Below are 22,229 nucleotides of genomic sequence, written 5' to 3'. Positions count from 1 at the left end.
TCATTACAGTGTTAATGTAAGCCTACTTGTGACACTGATAAATAAACTTTAAATTTGAAAACAATTTTGGTATAGATTAAAACAAACAAATGGCAGCATCTAGAGAGTGATTAGTCCACTGAGTCTTAGAATTTAGCTGCTGTGTGATCTTGCTGTGCCCCTGGTCCTTCCCTAGTATATCTGCTGTTGTGGGTGTAGTCAGTGAAGTGTTTCGCCATGCACCCGGAAGATTTGGATTTGACCAGTTCCAGAAAGTGATGAGTTTATGGGAATGTTTTTCCACACGCTACTGGCATTTCCTCTTGAAGCTGTCAGAACAACATTCCACAATGAGTTATTTGTGACTTTTGACCATTCTCAAGCCAATGTTTATTTTTAATTTTAACTGCAAGGGACGATTAGTCCTCCTTTTTGCACAAGTTGTTTTCATTTTTCTTTTACAAACTGATCTTACTAATAGAATGGCAGTTGCAACATGATATTCTGCTGGCTTCAGGCTTGTCCGTACTGTTTATGAAGATTCCACTTTGAGGCATCTGCACATTTTACCGTACCAGTACTCTGGATTCAGCAGCACTATATTGTAATTGGAATTGCTATAATGAGTACCACTACAAACTAGAAAAGATAACACAGAAAAGCCTTTGTTCACAGATGATGCAAAATGAATGCCTTGGTTGATACTTTATACTGTGGGCAGTATGGTGGCACGGTGGTTAGCACTGCTGCCTCACAGTGCCAGGGACCCGGGATCGATTCCCGGCTTGGGTCACTGTCTGTGTGGAGTCTGCACGTTCTCCCCGTGTCTGCAGGGGTTTCCTCTGGGTGCTGCGGTTCCCTCCTGCAGTCTGAAAGATGTGCCGGTTAGGTGCATTGACCATGCTAAATTCTTGATGTACTCCAGGTGCTGGAGTGTGGTGACCAGGGAATGTTCATAGTAACTTCATTGCAGTGTTAATGTGACTACTTGTGACATTAAGAAATAAACTTTAAACCTTAAAACTTTATGGAAAACCTATGATAGAGTAAATTGAGAAAAATAGATTTCCAATGGTCAGTGGATCAGTAAGTAAAGGACATTCATTTCACATCATCACTATCGAAATAAAGGAGTGTTTAGGAATACTTTTTTAAGTAAAGATCCTTTAGCAATTGAAATGTTTTATCAGCAATGGGGATGGAAATAGGATCAATCACGCCTCTTAAGAATGAAATGGATTAATAATTGAAAAAGGAAGATGGGAAAAGAGGGAAGAATGGAACTTAGTGGAAAGCTTATTCACAGAGCTAGCATAGGCACGATGGGCTGAGATGGCCTCCTTTCTGTGCTGTAAAAATCATTGATACCACCATTTGCTTTTTAAAATTTACTTATTAATGTCACAAGTAGGCTTACATTAACACTGCAATGAAGTTAATGTGAATATCCCCTAGTCACTGCACTCCAGCACCTGTTCGGGTACACTGAGGGTGAATTTAGCATGGCCAATGCACCTAACCAGCTCCTCTTTCAGACTGTGGGAGGAATCCGGAGCACCCGGAGGAAACCCACGCAGGCACGGGGAGAACGTTCAGACTCTGCACAGACAGTGACCCAAGCCGGGCATCAAACCTGGGTCCCTGGTGCTTTGAGGCAGCAATGCTAACCATTGTGCCATCATATCACCTATGCTGTCAGGAAATCCAGTAAAATCTAACTATTAGGTCGTAGTTCATGATTCAAATCGAGGACAAATATGCACCTTGGCAGTTCCAGGGGAATTTGGTATTCTTCACATTGACTGTGGAATAAAATCATTTCACTATATTAGTGACATCAACACCCCAACTGGACCCAGTTGCACTTGCATTGTCCATTAAGTTTTCTTCTTGTGCGTTGAGCTCTTGGTCTTGTTCTCCGTGCCTCTGCTCAAACACACGTTCTCTCCCTAGACTACAATGAAAGAAATAAGCATAAATTGAGTCTAGTCCGGCCACATTCCTGAACACAAATGAAAATACATTCAATATATGAAAAGGAAAACATGTGGGTGTGTAGGTCTGGGACAACTTAAACACCTAACTTGATAAGCGCTCCCACTCCCCCTGCCTTGGGTCTGCACCACTCGTCGTGAATTGTCACGATATCTGATCCATTGAGACAATCTTCTTGTAGATTGAAGACATTCACTTTCCAGTAAAGATTGCATTGTACAGACTTTGGGGGGCAATTTTACCTTTTCACCCCGCAGATCGATGGGCAGGGCGAGCTGGTAAAATCATGAGAGAGGAGATCTCCCTCGCGATTTTACCGGCACTGGATATCCGGTGAGATCAGCCTTGCAATCAGCAATGCACCGATCCCTGTGGGGAGTGAGTGGTGGTGGTGGAGGGGGTGGATTTGGGGGTGGGGTGGATCGGTCATTCCTTCGGATAGAGTGGGGCGATTAGCCGGTCCAAGAGAGGGGGGGGGGGATTAGCTGCGGAGACCAGCTATTGGGGGAGGGGGTGGCAATTGGCCACAGAGGTCAGCGATATTCAGCGGGGGAAGCAGTGACAGATCTCTCTGTTCTGTGCAGCCAGAAACAAGCCTACCTGGTTAAGCCACAACCTAGGATTATTGGCATGCCGAACAGTGGAAGATCCTGCCACATCCAGTTGTGATTGGTGGTGGTGGACAATTAAACAACTAACCAAAGAATAAGGCTCCATAAATAGTCCCATCCTCATTAATCGGGGTGGTGGGGGGGGGGGGGGGGGGGGTAGTGGTGGTTGGGTGCAGCATGACAGTACCAAAGATAAGTCTGAATCATTTGCAATCATCTTCAGCCAGAAATGTTAAGTGGATGATTCATCTTGGCCTCCTCCTGAGGTCCTCAGCATTATAAATTTCAGTCTTCAGCCAACGTGATATCAAGAAACGGCTGAAGGTGTTGAATACTCCAAAGGCTATGGCTCTGGCAATATTCTGGAAATTATACTGCAGACCTTTGCTCCAAAACTTGCTGCTAACCAAGAACTAGCCAAGCTGTTCCAGTACGGAACAGCTTGGCTAGTTCTTGGTAGGTAGCACAGTGGTTAGCACTGCTGCTTCACAGCTCCAGGGTCCCGGGTTCGATTCCCGGCTCGGGTCACTGTCTGTGTGGAGTTTGCACATTCTCCTCGTGTCTGCGTGGGTTTCCTCCGGGTGCTCCGGTTTCCTCCCACAGTCCAAAGATGTGCGGGTTAGGTTGATTGGCCAGGTTAAAAATTGTCCCTTAGTGTCCTGAGATGTGTAGGTTAGAGGGATTAGTGGGTAAAATGTGTGGGGGTAGGGCCTGGGTGGGATTGTGGTCGGTGCAGACTCGATGGGCCGAATGGCCTCCTTCTGCACTGTAGGGTTTCTATGATTTCTATGATTTCTACAACTGCAACACTGTCGTCTACCCAGCAATGTGGAAAAGCCTGTACACAAGCAGGACAAATCCAACCCAGCCAGTTGCCACTCCATCAGTCTTCTCTCAATCATCAGCAAAATTAATGAAGGTGTCATGATATTGCTATCGAGTAGCACTTGGAAAGCAAAAAGCTGTTCACTGATGCTCAGTTTGGGTTTCGCCAGCGCTAGTCAACTCCTGACCTTATTAAAGCCTTGATCTAAATATGGACAAAAGAGCTGAACTCAAGAGTAGGAGAGGTGAGAGTGACTGCCCTTAACATTAAGGTAACATTTGTTCAAATGTGGCATCAAGGAGCCCTCGCAAAGCTGAAGTCAATGGGAATTGGAGGAAAACTCTCTATTGGTTGGATTCATACCTGGGGTTGTTGGAGGTCAATCATCTCAATCCCAGGTCATCACTGCAGGATTTCCTCAGCGTAATGTTTTTGGCCAACCATCTAAAGCTGCTCCATCAATGACCTTCCCTCCATCATAAGGTCAGAAGCGAGGATGTTCGCTGATGATTGCCCACCATTCATGACTCCTCAGATACTGAAAGTAGTCTGTGTCCATATGCAATAAGACATGGCCAGCATTTAGGCTTGGGCTAATAAGTGGCAAGTAACATTCACACCACACAAGTATAAGTCAATTACATCTCCAACAAGAGGGAATCCAATTATCTCCCCATGACATTCAGTGGCATTACCATCACAGAATCCCCCACTACCAACATCTTGGGGGTTACCATTGATCAGAAACTGAACTGGACCAGCCATATAAATACTGTGGCTAAAAGAAGAGGTTAGAAGCTGGGAATTCTATGGTTAGTAATTCAGCTCCTGACTCCCAAAAACCTGTCCATCATCTACAAGTCAGGAGAGCAGTCCAAAGATGTGCGGGTTAGGTTGATTGGCCATACTAAAAAAAAATTGCCCCTTAGAGTCCTGAGATACATAGGTTAGAGGGGTTAGCGGGTAAATATGTAGGGATATGGAGGTAGGGCCTGGGTGGGATTGTGGTCGGTGCAGACTCGATGGGCCAAATGGCCTCTTTCTGCACTGTAGGGTTTCTAGCTGGAATATTTTCCACTTGTCTCCAATGGCACTCAAGAAGCTCAACATCAGCCAGGAAAATGCATCCCATTTGATTGGCACCACCTTGAACATTCATTTCCTCCATTATCAATATGCAGTGGCAACAATGTCCATACACAAGATATACTGCAGCAACTTGTCAAGCCTCCAAATCCATGATCTCTACCACCTAGAAGGACAAGGACAGCGGATGCGTAAGAACAGCACAACCTGCAGATTCCCCTCAAAGCCACACATTATCCTGACTTGGAACCATATAGCCGTTCCTTCACTGTCTCTGGGCCAAAATGCTGGAAATCCCTTCCTAACAGCACTGTGGGTGTAACTAAAACAGGAGTGCAGTTCCAGAAGGCAGTTTGCCGCTACCTTCTCTAGGGCAATTAGGAATGGGAAACAAATGCTAGCCTAGCTAGTGATGCCCACATCCTGCGAAAGAATAAAAATAGGGTAAACATAAACAGGAGATGTTCTTTACCCATGCCTGATTCAAATAAGGTGCCAAATGTCTGCTTGAGATTCCCTGCTCCAACAATGGCTTTCAACAACAACATTTATATATAGGGCGGCACGGTAGCACAGTGGTTAGCACTGCTGCTTCACAGCTCCAGGGACCTGGGTTCGATTCCCGGCTTGGGTCACTGTCTGTGTGGAGTTTGCACATTCTCTTCGTGTCTGCGTGGGTTTCCTCCGGGTGCTCCGGTTTCCTCCCACAGTCCAAAGATGTGCGGGTTAGGTTGATTGGCCATGCTAAAATTGCCCTTAGTGTCCTGAGATGCGTAGGTTAAAGGGATTAGTGGGTAAAATATTTGGGGGTAGGGCCTGGGTGGGATTGTGGTCGGTGCAGACTCAATGGGCCGAATGGCCTCTTTCTGTGCTGTAGGGTTTCTATGATATAGCAACTTTGGTTAAAAGAGTCTGAAGGCATCCAGTGTCATCCCAGGCTACGCACAGAGTGCACAGTGGTTAGCAGTGCTGCATCACAGCGACCTGGGTTCAATTCCCGGCCTGGGTCACTATCTGTGTGGAGTTTGCACATTCTCCCCATGTCTGTGTGGGTTTCTTCCAGGTGCTCTGGTTTCCTCTCACAATCCGAAAGATGTGCTGCTTAGCTGCATTGGTCTTGCTAAATTCTCCCAAACAGGAGTGTGGCGACTGGGGGATTTTCATAGTAACTTCATTGCAGTTACTTGTGACATTAATAAATAAACTTAAAAACTTTAATCTTAAAACAGTTCCATGTCTTCTTGGTTGGTAGGGGAACATCGTTTATGCACTGTGCAGTATCTTTTGGATTACTGTGCAGCCGTGCACCCATGTAGCCTCGAGGGAACATTGTTAGAGGACTATTTTCCTATTTGTGCAACCTGTTTGTTACGCTATGTGGCCCCTTCAAGAATGCTGCCTGGTTGTACGCCTGTGCACCTTACAGGAAATGATGCCTGTGTGCAGTCTGTTGCACCAATGCAGCTCAGAGAAAACATTTGCCATGACCTTGCATTAAAGAATCCCATCATTGCTCCTGTCCTGGTGTTAAAGGATCTAGGCATTGCACATGACTGTTCCTCTCCACATTGACTCCAATCCCCACAGAAGATGCAGCCTGCAATTGCCCTCCTCCCAAGCCCCTCCGCTGCAGGTAGGGAAGCACGCTTCGAATCAGGCACAGACAGAGTCACTAAGCGGGTAATTTGTCTTTTCAAGTAACATTCCTTTGTATGATTGTGGACGTGGATGGGAGGGAAGTGTCTTGGGACCTCGATTTGGTTAAAATACATGGGATTTTCAGATGTCTTTAGAAATGCAGTGAGCCCAAATAAAATAGAAGTAAATATTTTGGAATGATCCCCTCAGTCATTTGGTTTGAAGTAGCTGTCATGAATTAATGTGTTTGAAGATGATGGCAGCATTTAGGAATTATCCTAGTTTGGATGCTTTGGCTTCCTATTTTGGATTTGGCCAATACACCATCTGGTTACGAAAAGTTTGATGTCCTTCTTTTTCATACACATTTTGAATTGAGTCAGTATCAGAATTTATAGTACCTATAGGAAAATAGGAATATAGAATCAGGAGTAGGCCATTCAGCCCCTCCAGTCTGCTCCATCATTCAGTCAAATCACGGGCTTAATCCCAACAGCAAGTCCATTTACCTAGTTTAGCGTCTTATCCCTTAGAATCATAGAATCCCTACAGTGCAAAAGGAGGCCATTCAACCCATCAAGTCTACACCAACCTATCCCCAGAACCCCATGCACTTACCCTAGCTAGTCCCCCTTACACTAAGGGTAATTTAGCATGGCCAATCCACCTAACCCACACATCTTTGGACCGTGGGAGGAAACTGGAGCATCCGGAGGAAACCCACGCAGACACGGGGAGAATGTGCAAACTCCACACAGACAATGACCCAAGCCAGGATCGAACCCGGGTCCCTGGCCGCTGTGAGGCAGCAGTGCTAACCACTGTGCCACCGTGCCATCCCAGCTTAATACAGCACACCTAAGAAATATCTCATGGTTCATTTTTTCTTCAACTAAAACATTTAAGAAGTAACACCCGATCCCCATGTTCCTGTTGAGTCTGCCCGGGGATTTGGAAAGCCATGCTCTCGTTGATGTCGCTTGTATGAAATTGACCTGCAATTGACATCTCATTGCTGCAAAAGCTCATCAGAAGAGACTGAAGCTTGAAGGGAGAGTTGTTCAAGGAATAAGACCGCAGTGAGCAGATGTCAGGTTGACTTGAGATATAGCTCACGATAGCCAAGCATAACGTCTGACACAGCCTGAGCCAGATGTTTTAAAACATGACTACTTAAATAATTCTTTTAAGGAAGAACATATATTATCTTCCAAATTTTAATTCAACCCGATACCCCTTTGCTTCATTCTAATATCTAAAACATCTGGCATTATGCTGGAATATTAACGGTACATTAAGCTTTAAATGCAGAAACATTTTTGAACAATAGTTTTCTATTCAAACAAAAATCTTGCATTTGTTGCTGCATTCTACTGCGAGGGGATTTGTTTTAATATGTCAAAGACTAACTCTTGCCCCAGAGATTATTTCCTGTAAAGAACTGCAACTCCTGGGGGAGCTTCTGTGGTCAGGGTTTAATTGACCATTTTCAGTACCAGTGGCAGATGCCACAGACTACATGAAATCAATTAAGCTGAATCGACACTGAAATGTTACATGACCCCAAACCCTTGGGTAATTCATATGTAGTCAGTTCTGCTAACTATTTTCCCCAGTCACCTAAACATGCGGCTACCATTTTGCATGTTTTTACAATCTAACAGATGCAGCCAAACTCTTAACTCTTAAGGAACCACCACAAGGGTTAGTTAAAGTAAAGTTTATTTCCTGGTTGAGGTGTAAAGCATGGATGGCTTTAAAAAGAAGCTAGGTAGGTACGTGATGGAGAAAAGGAATAGAGGATTAGGCCAATCGAGTTAGATTAAATAGGGTAAGTGCGTGGGGTTATGGGGATAGGGCCTCAATGGGATTGCTGACAGTGCAGGCTTGATGGGCTGAATGGCCTCCTTCTGCATTGTAGGGACTCTATAAAATAGGGTGGCAGGGGGCTCAGGAGGTGCATGAACATTGGAATAGACCGTTTGGTTGAACGGCCTGTTTCTGTGCTTTAGACTTGACGTGATTCTCTGTATGAATCTGTACGAGAAAGATTTGCATTTATACAAAGCCTTTTGTGACCACAACATGATCCCAAAGTGCCTTATAACTAATTAAGTGTTCCTCTTGCAATCTGGGAAACATGTCAGCCAATGTTGAAGCACATCAAAGTCCCATAAATAATACAGAAATAAATTACCAGATAATCTGTTTTGTCCTGTTGGCTAAGGGATAAATGTTGGCCAGGCCACCAGGGAGATTGCCCCTCCTCTTCAAAAATATTTCTGTGGGATCTTTTACATCCACTTGACAGGTGAGATGGGCCTTGGTTTAGTCTTTCATCCAAAAAGTGATATATCTCAGTAGTGCAGCACTCCCCTGGTTCTGCATTGAAGTGTTAGCCCAGATCATGTGCTCAAGTATCTGCAGCGGGCTTTGACCCCTGGTTAAGAAGCAAGTGTCCTACCAACTGAGCATTACCTGTCACCCAGCTAAAATGCAATAGCAAGAGCAGATTCTTTTTAGGCAATTATCTTTACCTAGTAATCTTATAAACACATGGATGTATCTACCACAAAGGATTGAGCATTGAAATGAATTTTCCCACCTGAGTTTTCATATATCACAGAATCATGGAGTTTTACAGCACAAAAAGAGGCCCTTTGGCCCATTTTGTTTGTGCCGGCTATCAAGCCTAGTCTAATCCCACTTTCCACTTAGCCTGTAGCCTTGTATGCTATGGCATTTCAAGTGCTCATCTAAATGCTTCTTAAATGTTGTGAGGATTCCCCTTAACATCCCAAGCTGCTTATACTTTCTGACCTTAGTACTGATAAGATGTTTAAAAGAGGGTGTGGTAATGCATAGGGTTAATCTGCCCAAAGGTCCTGAAGCAAATTTTGAACTTACTGTCCACAAATCAAACATTATGGTTTGTTATTAAAACTGCTCAATTTTCATTTCTAATGATCTCAATGCAACTCGGGCCTTTTCTATAACAGAGGTGCTATTTTACTGATGCCAATTTTATAACCCCTCTCTATCTTTGTAACTTCCATTGACCTACAACCCTCTGAGAACACATTTTCCAACTCTGGCTGTTTGTCCATTGCCCAGTTTCTTTGCCCCATCATTGGTGATCCAGCCTTTGCTGCCTATTCCCTGGGATTCTACACCCCCTGCCAAATCTCCTTCCTCTCCATCCATCTCCTCCTTTAAGATGCTGCTTAAAGCCTATTGTTACAACCAAGTTTTAGGCCAGTTTCTGATAACACTCCTGTGAAGCATCTCATTACATAAGAACATAAGAACATAAGAAATAGGAGCAGGAGTAGGCCATCTAGCCCCTCAAGCCTGCTCCGCCATTCAATAAGATCATGGCTGATCTGATAGTGGGTTCAGTTCCACTTACCCGCCCGCTCCCCATAACCCTTAATTCCCTTAATGGTTAAAAATCTATCTATCTGTGACTTAAACACATTTAACGAGGTAGCCTCTACTGCTTCATTGGGCAGAGAATTCCAAAGATTCACTACCCTCTGGGAGAAGAAGTTCCTCCTCAACTCAGTTCTAAATTGACTCCCCTGTATTTTGAGGCTATGCCCCCTAGTTCTTGTTTCCATTGTAAGTGGAAATAACCTCGCTGCTTCTACCCTATCTAGCCCCTTCATTATCTTATATGTCTCTATAAAATCTCCCCTCAACCTTCTAAACTCCAATTAGTACAGGCCCAGTCTACTCAATCTCTCCTCATAAGCTAACCCCCTCATCTCTGGAATCAACCTGGTAAACCTCTGTACCCCCTCCAAAGCTAATATATCCTTTCTTAAATAAGGGGACCAAAATTGTACACAGTACTCTAGGTGCGGCCTCACCAGTACCCTGTACAGTTGCAGCATGACCTCCCTGCTTTTATACTCCATCCCTCTCACAATAAAGGCCAACATTCCATTTGCCTTCTTGATTACCTGCTGCACCTGCAAACTGAGTTTTTGTGATTCATGCACAAGGACCCCCAGGTCCCTCTGCACTGTAGCATGTTGTAATTTTTCACCGTTTAAATAATAGTCCATTTTACTATTATTCCTTCCAAAGTGGATAACCTCACACTTACCAACGTTATACTCCATCTGCCAGATCCTCGCCCACTCACTTAGCCTATCCAAATCTCTCTTCCTATGTTACAACTTCCTATGTTAAAGACACTTTATATTGTAAGTTCCTGGTGTTTATAAATGCTAAGATATTAAAGGCAACATTAAAGTGACACTTTACGCACCAGAACTTGGCTTTCGGTTATGATATTTTATCTGAATGACAAACCTGATGCTCAAACATTTTATTTTCTTATCCGATAAGGTGAGAAGCCTTATCAATGTGATTTTAAGGACTGTGGTCGTCGATTTTCCCGTTCAGATCAACTCAAGCGACACCAGAGAAGACACACTGGTAAGAATGAATTGCCATCAATAATGTTTTAACAAGGATGCAAACATATTCAGAGAAGGTTTACCATACTAATATGTGGAATGGGTGGGTTGTCTTATGATGGGAAGGTTAGACAGGTTAGGCTTGTATCTGCTGAAGTTTAGAAGAGTAAGAGGTGACTTGATTGAAACATATAAGATCTGGGGGGGTCCTGGCAGGGTGGATGTGGAGAGGATGTTTCCTCTTGTGGGAGAATATAGACCTGGTTGGCAGGGGGTGGGAGGCGGGTGGAGGAGGCGGGGGTGGGGGGGGGTGTTGGGAGGGGGTGTTGAGAGGATAAGGGAGGGTGGTGCGTGCAGGGGGATGGGTATTGGGGGGATCACTATTTAAAAATAAGGGGTCACTGATTTAAAACAGATGAGGAGAAATGTTTTCGCTCAGAAAGGTTGAGGGAGCTGGGGCTGTTCTCTCTGGAGCGGAGGAGATTGAGGGGAGACTTAATAGAGGTTTATAAAATGATGAAGGGGATAGATCGAGTGAACGTTCAAAGACTATTTCCTCGGGTGGATGGAGCTATTACGAGGGGGCATAACTATAGGGTTCATGGTGGGAGATACAGGAAGGATATCAGAGGTAGGTTCTTCACGCAGAGAGTGGTTGGGGTGTGGAATGGACTGCCTGCAGTGATAGTGGAGTCAGACACTTTAGGAACATTTAAGCGGTTATTGGATAGGCACATGGAGCACACCAGGATGGTAGGGAGTGGGATAGCTTGATCTTGGTTTCAGATGAAGGTCGGCACAACATCGTGGGCCGAAGGGCCTGTTCTGTGCTGTACTGTTCTATGTTCTATGTTCTATGTTCTATGTCAGAGGGTCATGGGTCTTGAGAATTCTTCCTGAAAAGGTTGTGGAAGCAGATTCTTTGATTATTTTTAGTCCAGAGGCGGATAGATTCTTGGTAAACAAGGGGTGATAGGTTATTGGGAGTAGGCAGAGTGCAGATTTGAGGTTATTATCAGATCAACCATGATCTTATTAAATGGTGGAGCAGGATAGAGGGGCTGAACTTGTTCTTATGTTACTGAACTGACTGAACTCAGCATGATTATTTACCATGATGGGCACGATAAGACCAGCTGGTCTATCAGGCCTCCTCCACACAGCATTATGGCTGAAATATTATGACTAAATTCCTCTAACACTCACCATCATCTCCAACCCCACCCATCTTTCCTCCTGGGAGAGACAAAAACATGAGAAAGCATTCTGGACCAAGTAGGAAAAAAACCCTGTAAAATTCCTCCCTGACCTCCTCAGGCAATTGAGGCCACTCCAGGAGACCACATGGGAACATGTGTTATAAAAACACTTATTTTCTATACAAGTCAGGAACAGATTCAGCTCCCTCTTACAGGTGAGCAGAGAGTCAACCTTCACCACATCAGGTGACAATGGATTCCAGAGGCTCACTACTGTTTGCTCATGGTCATTTCCACTGGGGCGTGATGCACAGACAGTACAAGTTTGAAAGCGCATCAAGTGTCCAAGTCAATCCCAGTGCATGCTTGTATGCAGAATGCTAACCACTGTGAGAATGTTATCCTGCCAACAGGTGTTTTTTAATGTACTCATGGGATTGGAGCGTCGCTGGTAAAGCCAACATTTAATATCCATCTCTGTTCTTGAGAAAGTGGTGGCGAGCCGCTGCCTTGATTGCCTGTAGCCTGTATGGTGGAGGCACACCACCATTGGTATTAGCAAGGGAATCTCAGGATTTTGACGCAGCGATAGGAAAAGAATAGTGATATATATATTTTCAAGTCAGGATGATATGTCACGGAAAGAGGAACTTTCAGGTGGTGATGTTCCCATGTGCCTGCTGCCCTTGTTCTTCTTGGTGATTGAGGTCACAGGTTTGGGAGATGTTGTCGAAGGTGCCTTGTTGAGTTGCTGCAGTGCATCTTGTAGATGGTGCTGCTGTTTCTGTGCATTGATGGATAGGGAGTCAATGCTTAAGGTGGCACATTATGATCATTTTTTTGCTTGGCTGTCCAGCCCTTTATCGCCTTTACTTTGTACTGTACATTTGTGCAAATTAGGTTGGACAATCTGATTAGAATTTTCTTTTCACTTCTATAGGGGTAAAGCCATTCCAGTGTAAAACATGTCAGCGTAAATTCTCCCGCTCCGACCATTTAAAGACCCACACTCGAACTCATACAGGTAAAACAAGTGCGTAAACTTTTTTTTTGACATTTTACTTTCTTAGACGCGGATTTTAATATCTTAACAGCTAATATTCACTGCCACTGTTTGTAATACATGAACCCTTTGAGCACTGATTGTTCTTTTTGGAACTTTTTGCTTAACCTTAAAAAAAAGGATAATTCTTAAGTGAGGTTTCTTTCGGATTTTATCACCAATTGATTCCCTTTATTCTCCCCACAGGAGCTGCTGGCCGAAACGCAGCCTCCTTGAACTGGGAGGGCAGGATGGTTGGGCCTGCGGACTTCTCCATGACCACCATCAATGCCACTCCATGAAGGGCCAACAGAGAAGTGTGCTTGTAGCAAGGGGAGAGAGGGATTTGCCAGTCTTTGGTTTATTTCAACATCCAACCCGCCCTCCCCATCCCTTATCTTTCACACAGCAGAGGATCTTGTCATAAACTTTGACACTCTGTTTGAAAACCAAACAAATATTAAAACAAAACTGCCTCCAGTAGAGGCTGGCGGGATTCATCGGCAGCCCGACTCTAATCATCAAAATCTTAAGATATCAGTTTTTCCACAATAATAATTTTTAGGATTAAGTAGAATTTATCAGGTCCTCCTGTCTTCAGACAAAGTTACTTAGACACGTAGAAGTTCTATTTGCTCGACAAGGACCTGTTTGCCTAAGATCAGAGCATTTTGGGAGAGGTTGACAAGATCCAAGGCTTAAGGACTCCTTATGTATGTCCTAGATAGTGTTGGAGTTCAACCAGTTAACAGTGAACAAGTTTCCTCCTGGTGGGAGCACTCTATCCTATCTCACCAATTTCCCTTGGGCGACGATTTGCAGGATTATCTGAGTTACAAGAATCCCAGGTCCTGAAGGTAAAGCCACTTCTTCAGATTCCATAAAGACAGCCAATTGGTTGGTCAATCATTAGCAATTCTTCAGAGTGCAACGGGCCTACCTAGTTTGGGTTGTTGAATGTTTGGGTCTACCGCAGGCAATTGACTTGCTTATGAACTTTCCATGTATTGTCAAGTCACCTTGGCTACAAAGAGACCTAGGTTACCTTCTGCTGTCCCCCTCTCACCCCCACTCCCCCCCCTCCAAGTGGGATAAGAATTCATCTGAGGAACCAAAAGATATTTTTCACAATTTTGTTCTTGTTTCATAAATTTAAATATTTTCTGCGTAAGTTGTATCTTTGGCTACCTTGATATTAAATTAACATAGTCCTCAAAGGGTTAAATTCTGCTGCAATCTTTAACTGCATCAATGATTTGTGAAATATCAAATGTTTTTAATTTGAAACATTGCACTTGCCCTTTTCTTGACAGCATTTTAATCTTAACACATGTATAATGTTTAGCTTCTGTCTAATATGTAAAACTTACTATCAAGGTATGGCAGGACTTTAAAAGTTACGTGGTTCATGGGCAGTTCGACTATAGAAACCATAGAATCCCTACAGTTCAGAAGGAGGCCATTCGGCCCATCGAGTCTGCACCGAACACAATCCTACCCAGGCCTTATCCCCGTAACCCCACATATTTACACAGCTAATCCCTCTAACCTACACATCTTGGGACACTAAGGAACAATTTAGCATGGCCAATGCACCTAACCCGCACATCTTTGGACTAACATTTATCATCCAACATACAAAGTAAAAATGTTCATTGTTACCTAATCCCCCACCACCTCCCTGTTAGAACATAGAACATTACAACGCAGTACAGGCCCTTCGGCCCTCGATGTTGCACCGACCAGTGAAACCAATCTAAAGCCCATCTAACCTGCACTATTCCAATATCATCCATATGTTTATCCAATTACCATTTAAATGCCCTTAATGTTGGTGAGTCCACTACTGCTGGAGGCAGGGCATTCCACGCCCTTACTACTCTCTGAGTGAAGAATCTACCTCTGACATCTGTCCTATATCTATCACCCCTCAATTTAAAGCTATGTCCCCTCGTGCTAGCTATCACCATCCGAGGAAAAAGGCTCTCACTATCCACCCTATCTAATCCTCTGATCATCTTGTATGCCTCTATTAAGTCACCTCTTAACATTCTTCTCTCTAACGAAAACAACCTCAAGTCCCTCAGCCTTTCCTCATAAGACCTTCCCACCATACCAGGCAACATCCTGGTAAATCTCCTCTGCACCCTTTCCAATGCTTCCACATCCTTCCTATAATACGGCGGCCAGAACTGTACGCAATACTCCAAGTGCGGCCGCACCAGAGTTTTGCACAGCTGCAACATGACCTCCTAGCTCTGAAACTCAATCCCTCTACCAATAAAAGCTAACACTCCGTACGCCTTCTTAACAACCCTATCAACCTGGGTGCCAACTTTCAGGGATCTATGCACATGGACACTGAGATCTCTTTGTTCATCCACACTACCAAACATCTTATCATTAGCCCAGTACCCTGTAATCCTGTTACTCCTTCCAAAGTGAATCACCTCACACCTTTTCGCATTGAACTCCATTTGCCACCTCTCAGCCCAGCTCTGCAGCTTATCTATGTCCCTCTGTAGCCTGCAACAACCTTCTGCACTGTCCACAACTCCACTGACTTTAGTGTCATCCACAAATTTACTAACCCATCCTTCTACGCCCTCATCCAGGTCATTTATAAAAATGACAAACAGCAGTGGCCTCAAAACAGATCCTTGTGGTACACCACTAGTAAGTGAACTCCAGGATGAACACTTCTCATCAACCACCACCTTCTGTCTTCTTACAGCTACAGCTTACTGTGCTTACCCCAGTCCAACGCCGGCATCTCCACATCATTCTTACAGCTAGCCAATTCCTGATCCAAACTGCTAGCCCCCTAGCCTCCAACTGCTGTTCCTAGCCCCCAACTCCCATGTAAAAATGACACATAGCAACATAGAAAATAGGAGCAGGAGAGGCCATTCGACCCTTCGAACCTTGTCTGCGCCATTCATTATGATCGTGGCTGATCATCCAACTCAATAGCCTGATCCAGTCTTCTCCCCCATATCCTTTGATCCCATTTTCCCCAAGAGCTTCATCAAACTCCTTCTTGAAAATGTACAATGTTTTGGCCTCACCTGCTTTCAATTCTACAGGCTTACCACTCTCCAGGTGAAGAAATTTCTCCTCACCTCAGCCCTAAAAGGTTTATCTCTTATCCTTAAACCATGACCCCTGGTTCTGGATTCCCCCACCATCAGGAACATCCTTCCTGAATCTACCCTGTCTAGTCCTCTTAGAATTTTATAGGCTTCTATGAGATTCTGCCTCATTCTTCTGAACTCCAGTGAACATAATCCTAACCGACTCAATCTCTCCTCATACGTCGGTCCTGCCATCCCAGGATGTTTGCAGTAGGCTAGTCTCTGGGAATGGTTGGCATGCATCTCAGGACTTTCTGGAGACTTATATTAAGGGATCGAAAACCAGACGCCCAGGGCAGGAGAGCACTAATGATCTTCCAAGATGCTCTCAGTGAGAGCCACACCCATAGGGGGCATTAGGTCACGAAGTCTGACTGCGGTGATATAGATTCAAAGAATTCTACAACACAGAAGGAGGCTCTTCTGCCAATCGTGCCTATTTAAAAAAATACCTTTCACAGGACATGAGTGTCACTGAGTTGGCCAGCATTTTTATTGTCCATGATAAAAGCAGAAAATGTTGGATAAACTCAGCAGGCTTGGCAGTACCAATGGAGAGAGAAACAGAGTTAACATTTTGAGTTTGTATGACTCCTTCTACAGAACTGGAGAATCATCCCTTGCTGCCCTCACCTCTATGAATTTTGGGCTTGGCAAGATGCTGAACTCTGCTTCCATTGTCTTCGTCTCTGTGCTCATTTCTTTGGGAAGAAGTCTTCCCCTGTTCAATGGATCCATTCACCCGTCTCCTCCCTTCTCGCTCTACCTGGACCTCGCCCTCTGGCCTCCTAGCTGTTCTTGAACTTTTCAGTGAGAACTGTAGTGCGACCTCAGCCATCTCAACTTCTCTGCTGCTCTTATCCATTCCAACTTGTCTCCTTCTGAACTTGCTGCACCCCAGTTCTGTAGAAGAGTCATGCAGACTCTCAATATTAACTCTGTGTTTCTCTCTCTACAGATGCTGCCAAACCTGCTGATTTTATCCAGCATTTTCTGCTTTTATTTCAAATTTCCAGCATCTGCAGTATTTTATTTTTATTTTTATTGCCCATCACTAATTGCCCTTGAGAAGCTGGCGGTGAGTTGCCTCCTTGAACAACTGCAGTCCATGGTGGTGTGTTGTCTCTATGCTAGAGCTATCCAATTAGTCTCCCTCCCTGCTCTTCCCTTTTAACTCTGCAAATTTTACCCATCAAGTATTTATCCAAATCCCTTTTGAATGTTACGACTGAATTTACTTCCATCACCCTTTTAAGCAGTGAATTCCAGATTGTAACAACTTGTTGCACAAATTTGATCTCCCTCATCTCTTCCTCATCGCCCTCATGGGTGGCACATGACACAGTGGTTAGCACTGCTGCCTCACAGCATCAGGAGCCCAGGTTCAATTCCAGCCTTGGGTGACTATCTGTGCGGAGTTTGCACGCTCCCCCTGTGTGTGTGTGGGTTTCCTCCGGGTGCGCCAGTTTCCTCCGAGTGTCCAAAGATGTACAAGCTGGGTGGATTGGCCAGGCTAAATTGCCCCTTAATGTCTCAGGATGTATAGGTTAGGGGGATTAACAAGGTAAATACGTGGGGTTAGGGGGACAGAGTAGGGGGTTGGACATCGATAAGATGTTCTGTCAGAGAGTCAGGGTAGACTTGCTGGGCCAAATGGCCTCCTTCTGCATTGTAGGGATTCTATGATCTCGCCTCTGGTTTTTTTGATGGTCATCTTAAGTCTCTGTTCGCTGGTTACCAACCTTTCCAATTGTGGGTATTATTTACTCTATCAAAACCATTTATGAATTTGAACTTCTCTATCAAATCTACCCCTAAACTTCTCTGCTCTAAGGAGAGCAAAACTAGAATCTCCCGTTACTTGATATGACTGAAGTCCCTCATCATGGTCTCAAAATAAGGGGGAGCAGATTTAGGACTGAGTGGAGGAGGAACTTCTTCACCCAAAATGTTGTGAATCTGTGGAATTCCCTGCCCAGTGAAGCAGTTGAGGCTACCCCATTGAATGGCTTTAAGACAAGGATAGATAAATGTTTGAACAGTAAAGGAATTAAGGGTTATGGTGAGCAGGCAGGTAAGTGGAGCTGAGTCCACGAAAAAATCAGCCATGATCTTATTGAATGGTAGAGCAGGCTCGAAGGGCCAGATGGCCTACTCCTGCTCCTAGTTCTTATGTTCTTATGTTCATATTATCCCTGGTAACACCCTGGTAAATCTCTACTGTGTCCTCTCCAAGGCCTTGCCATAATTTCAACAAATTAAATGACACTCTACTAATCTTATTTAGATCCTTAGTGGGGCTGAATCTAGAGTGATGGTGTAGAATCTGGGCAGCCTACCTTTAAAAAATGCATTGGAGGCAGTTCAGAGAAAGAGGAAGAATGATTCATAGACCTAGGGTTCTGAATTATGAGAACGAGCTCAGAGTGAAGAACTTAGTTTGTCTGGAAGACAGATTGAGGGGGCGATGTGATTCAGACTCTTAAAATGCTGAGAGATGTGATGTGTGTAGGCGTAACCAGGTTATACAACTTGGGCTGTGAAACTATAGAGAATTTAGAAGGTTAAAAATGAAGAGAAATGAGAAGAAGTTATTCCCCATTGAGTTGTGGAGATGTGCAACAAGCCTACAACATAGGAACATTAAGAAATGAATGTGGCCATTCAGCCCATTCAGTTAGGTCTTGGCTGATCTGCTTTGATTTAGCTCCATAACCCTCGATGCCTGACATAACAAAAATCTAGTGATCGCAATCATAAAGGCTCCAATTTTCTTACTATCTATAATTTTTTGTGAGAAGAGAGTTCCAGACTTTTACAAGCATTTGTGTGAAAAAATGCTTCTTGATTTTGCTCTTGAATGTTTTAGCTCTAATTTCAAGATTATGCCCCATTGTGCTTGATCCCCTTGTCAGAAGGAATAGTTTCTTAGTTTGTGCTCTCTTATATCCCTTTCATATTTTAACCACCTCAATCAGATCACCCCTCAATCTCCTGTATTCGAGGGAATACGATGCACGTTTATTCAACCTGCCCTCATATTTAAGGCCCTAAGAGCTGTAGAAGGAGGCCATTCGGTCCATCCCTGCTGGTTCTTTACAAGAGGAATTCATTGCCCTGAATGTTGTCTGTAGCCATGTACATTTTTTCTGCTTCAAGTTTTTGTCTAATTTTCTCAAACAGTGCAGTGGCCTTTGCTATTCTCAATGGCAAAACATTCACACTCTCATAACTTTCTGCCAAAAGAAATAGATTCCAAACTCTGTCCCAATGACATGTTTAAATCAATGAACGCCTCCCCCACACTACAACTGTGTCACTGATTCCCTATCCAGAAGGAATAGTCCTTAGTCATTTAATAACATGCACTCAGCCTTCTCCTGCTCACGTGGAAATAGTCACAGTATGTATCCCTTCTAATTATAGTTCCCCATCTCAAACACCATTCTCCAGCAGAAACTAGTTGAATTAATTAATATAATCAAAAAAGAACTTGATAACTATCTGGTTGAGAATGAATTGGAGTTTACCCAGGGAGAAAGCAGGGAGTGGCACTAGGTAAATTGCTCCTTTGGTGAGTTGGTGCAGTCAGGATGGGACGAATGGTCTCCTTCTGTGCTGCCCATTCTGTGATTTACAGAGATAGATATGGACCAAGATCACCTGTGGTACATGATAGGATTTAAGATGCTGAGGTTGGGATATAGGACAGAACCTCTTTGGGAAGCAGAGGGTCAGATTGAACAGTAATCATGTCTGGTTGTTGAATATATTATGAAATTTGCAGTAATGTTTCAGTACATTATGGGGTTTTATATAATAAACCATGGACCTTTTATCATCGCTTTGATTGAATGGATAGTGTGTAATCCATGATGGGGGAAAATTATAAATGGACTGGGGCAAGAACGGGCTTGATGGCCAGAAAGGTCTTTTTCTCATTTCCCTCCTTTTCTATATAAGCATTCACTTCTAAAAATCTTGACATTCCATGAAAATAGCATAACAGTAACAACAAAAGAGAATGCATCCAGTCTGAACACTTGTCCAACTCATGATGACATTGATCCTCCCTCCTCTTATCTCCTCTTCTTGCAAGATAATGAATAATGACACCGGCCACACAAATATGAGACTTCAGTGAAAAAGCAATTTTGAGATAAGCTGTCCATGTCCATGAATAAAAAAATCAAACTGTGATGGGGGCCCCCATGAATTAGACCACTAATAAAAAGTCCTGCACAACCTAATCGAAGAAGAAAAATATATCAAAAGTGGATCGAAATGCTAATAGATCTAATCCTTAATAAATCATGTTTAAGTAATATCAGCGACGGTACCTTTATTGTACAAAAAAATAAAAGTTCATTAGGGCTGCTGTTTTAACAGGTGAAAAGCCCTTTAGCTGTAGGTGGCCAAACTGTCAGAAGAAGTTTGCCAGGTCCGATGAACTGGTTCGTCATCATAACATGCACCAGAGAAACCTGACCAAGCTTCAGCTCACTCTGTGAAAGGTGAACAGGACCGCAACGAGCTCAAAGAAAAGATGACGACACACACACTGCTGGAGAAGTCTGCTTTCTTCTATCCACCCCTATTCTAAATGTTCAGCAGCTCACAGGTTAACGGGACAGAGTCAATGCCCACGTTTCTATGCCTACCTGATGCATGCACCACCAATGCGGTTGCATTACACCTCTTCTTCCCACTAGTTGTCCAAGTCAGGGTTGCCAACTCTGCTGGGATGCATTCCCGGAGGTCTCGTCGCCTCTCACCTTCCAATTGCAAACCTCAATCAACCATCCGGCCGTACAGCCTCCTTATTTCCCTCTTCCACCTCCAATACTTCTTCCAACTTAAAAAGAAAGAAAAGTGTTGAAGGTAATCAAAGCACACACTTTCTGTAGTGTCTCTGTATGACTTAACTCCTGGGCTCCTGAGAGCAGGGTCCTGAGAATACCAGGACAATCTTGGAGGGTTGGCAACCTTGGTCTGAGTGTGTAAGAAGAGGTGGATTCAAAGCATGTGGCCATTGTTTATGGAAATCAGTGGCAGGGCACTGCCCATAGGGTCGTGGTGGTGCTCACTGAGTCACTGGGTGGGAATTTAGGGCCTCGATCATCCCAAAACGGTAAAATCCCGCCCAAGTTCAGCAGACCTTCCCATTGTCTGCCCCTCGCCTGCTCCGATTCCCGTGGCAGGTGGGACGGTAAAATTCCAGCGATTATGCTTGTATCGTGTGACAGTACAGCAATACGCCACTCAACTCCTTTGTAAATATTGTATATATAGGGACCTGTTGAAATTGAATACTACTGTATTTCATTGGGTTTTTATTTCAAAACAAAAATGGAAATCCAAATGTATAACCAAGTAACATGCAGCCAGTGAAAACAAATAAAAAATGGCAGGTGGGCATTTAATCTATCAGGTTAACTTTTATTTTAGACCCTACAGTAGATTCACAGAGGAACGATTAGATGGGATAATGATGTTGTTCATCCATTTGAAGTGTACTTTAACCAGATTATTTTAAGAGATAGGTGAGGTTAACCAGCAACACTTCACTCTGTTCCAAAATTGTACACGATGTACCGAAAAGCCATGCTGGTTATGTGGCTGATTAGTTGTAATGTTAACAGACTTAGTTAAAAGAAAGAAGGCTGGTCCACAACTACCATTAACCATTCCTCTTGAAAAATAAGTAACTTAATGACTTTCCGAAATCTTCAAGTATAATGTGTGAAGAAATCTTTTTAGTGTAATGGATTGTACTGTACCCAATGTTTCTTTGTTCATCTATATACTGCTACCAGCTGGAAATTATTATGTATATATCTGATAATGTATTGCTGTTCCCAAAAATAGGAGGGTTATTAAAAGTAGAGAATAAACAGAAGAAATAGGTACTTCACAGATCTGACTTGTTTGCTTTTACTGTGCAATGATAACACTGAAAATGTAAGGAGCATTCTCTCTCCCCACCCCACCCCACCCTACCCACACCCCCGCTGCGTTCTTAATTAAAGATGACCATGAAGGCGATAGAAAGCCCACAGCTGTTTTATTTTAATGGTTAGCGTCCAATTTCAGTCCCTCGTTGTTTGAATGCCACTCTGTCTTGTGAACTACTTCCAGCTCTGGTCAATACTGGAACCCTCTCTCTCTCCTGGTTTCACCAGCGATCTGCTCACTTCACACAAATCAAATTGATACTACTGGCATGAAAATGTGTCGCTGTAGAAAGATCTTGGGTGGAACCTTGTGGAGGCAATGGGGTCCCGGCCGCCAA

The 22,229-nt window shown here is 43.8% G+C and overlaps 1 protein-coding gene across 4 annotated transcripts in view; it reads left to right on the top strand.

The window, feature by feature from the left end:
* The window catches only part of LOC144498956 (Wilms tumor protein homolog), an 80,007-nt gene extending 58,027 nt beyond the window's left edge, over positions 1 to 21,980 (top strand). Inside the window, exons 6-8 of one of the 4 annotated variants that reach the window (XM_078220937.1) lie at positions 10,492 to 10,581; positions 12,702 to 12,794; positions 20,327 to 21,980. In XM_078220937.1, coding sequence (XP_078077063.1) covers positions 10,492 to 10,581; positions 12,702 to 12,794; positions 20,327 to 20,448 — 305 coding nt within the window. In that variant the 3' untranslated portion in view covers positions 20,449 to 21,980. Of the gene's footprint in view, positions 1 to 10,491; positions 10,582 to 12,701; positions 12,795 to 13,010; positions 13,246 to 20,326 lie in introns of those variants that run through there. The other 3 variants (XM_078220938.1, XM_078220940.1, XM_078220939.1) reach the window with 3 other exon arrangements.
* Positions 21,981 to 22,229: the final 249 nt, after the last annotated feature.

This window comes from Mustelus asterias, chromosome 9, assembly GCF_964213995.1.
Source record: "Mustelus asterias chromosome 9, sMusAst1.hap1.1, whole genome shotgun sequence".
NCBI lineage: Eukaryota > Metazoa > Chordata > Chondrichthyes > Carcharhiniformes > Triakidae > Mustelus > Mustelus asterias.
Note: the sequence above shows the minus strand (reverse complement) of the source record. Positions and strands in the feature narration are given on the sequence as shown.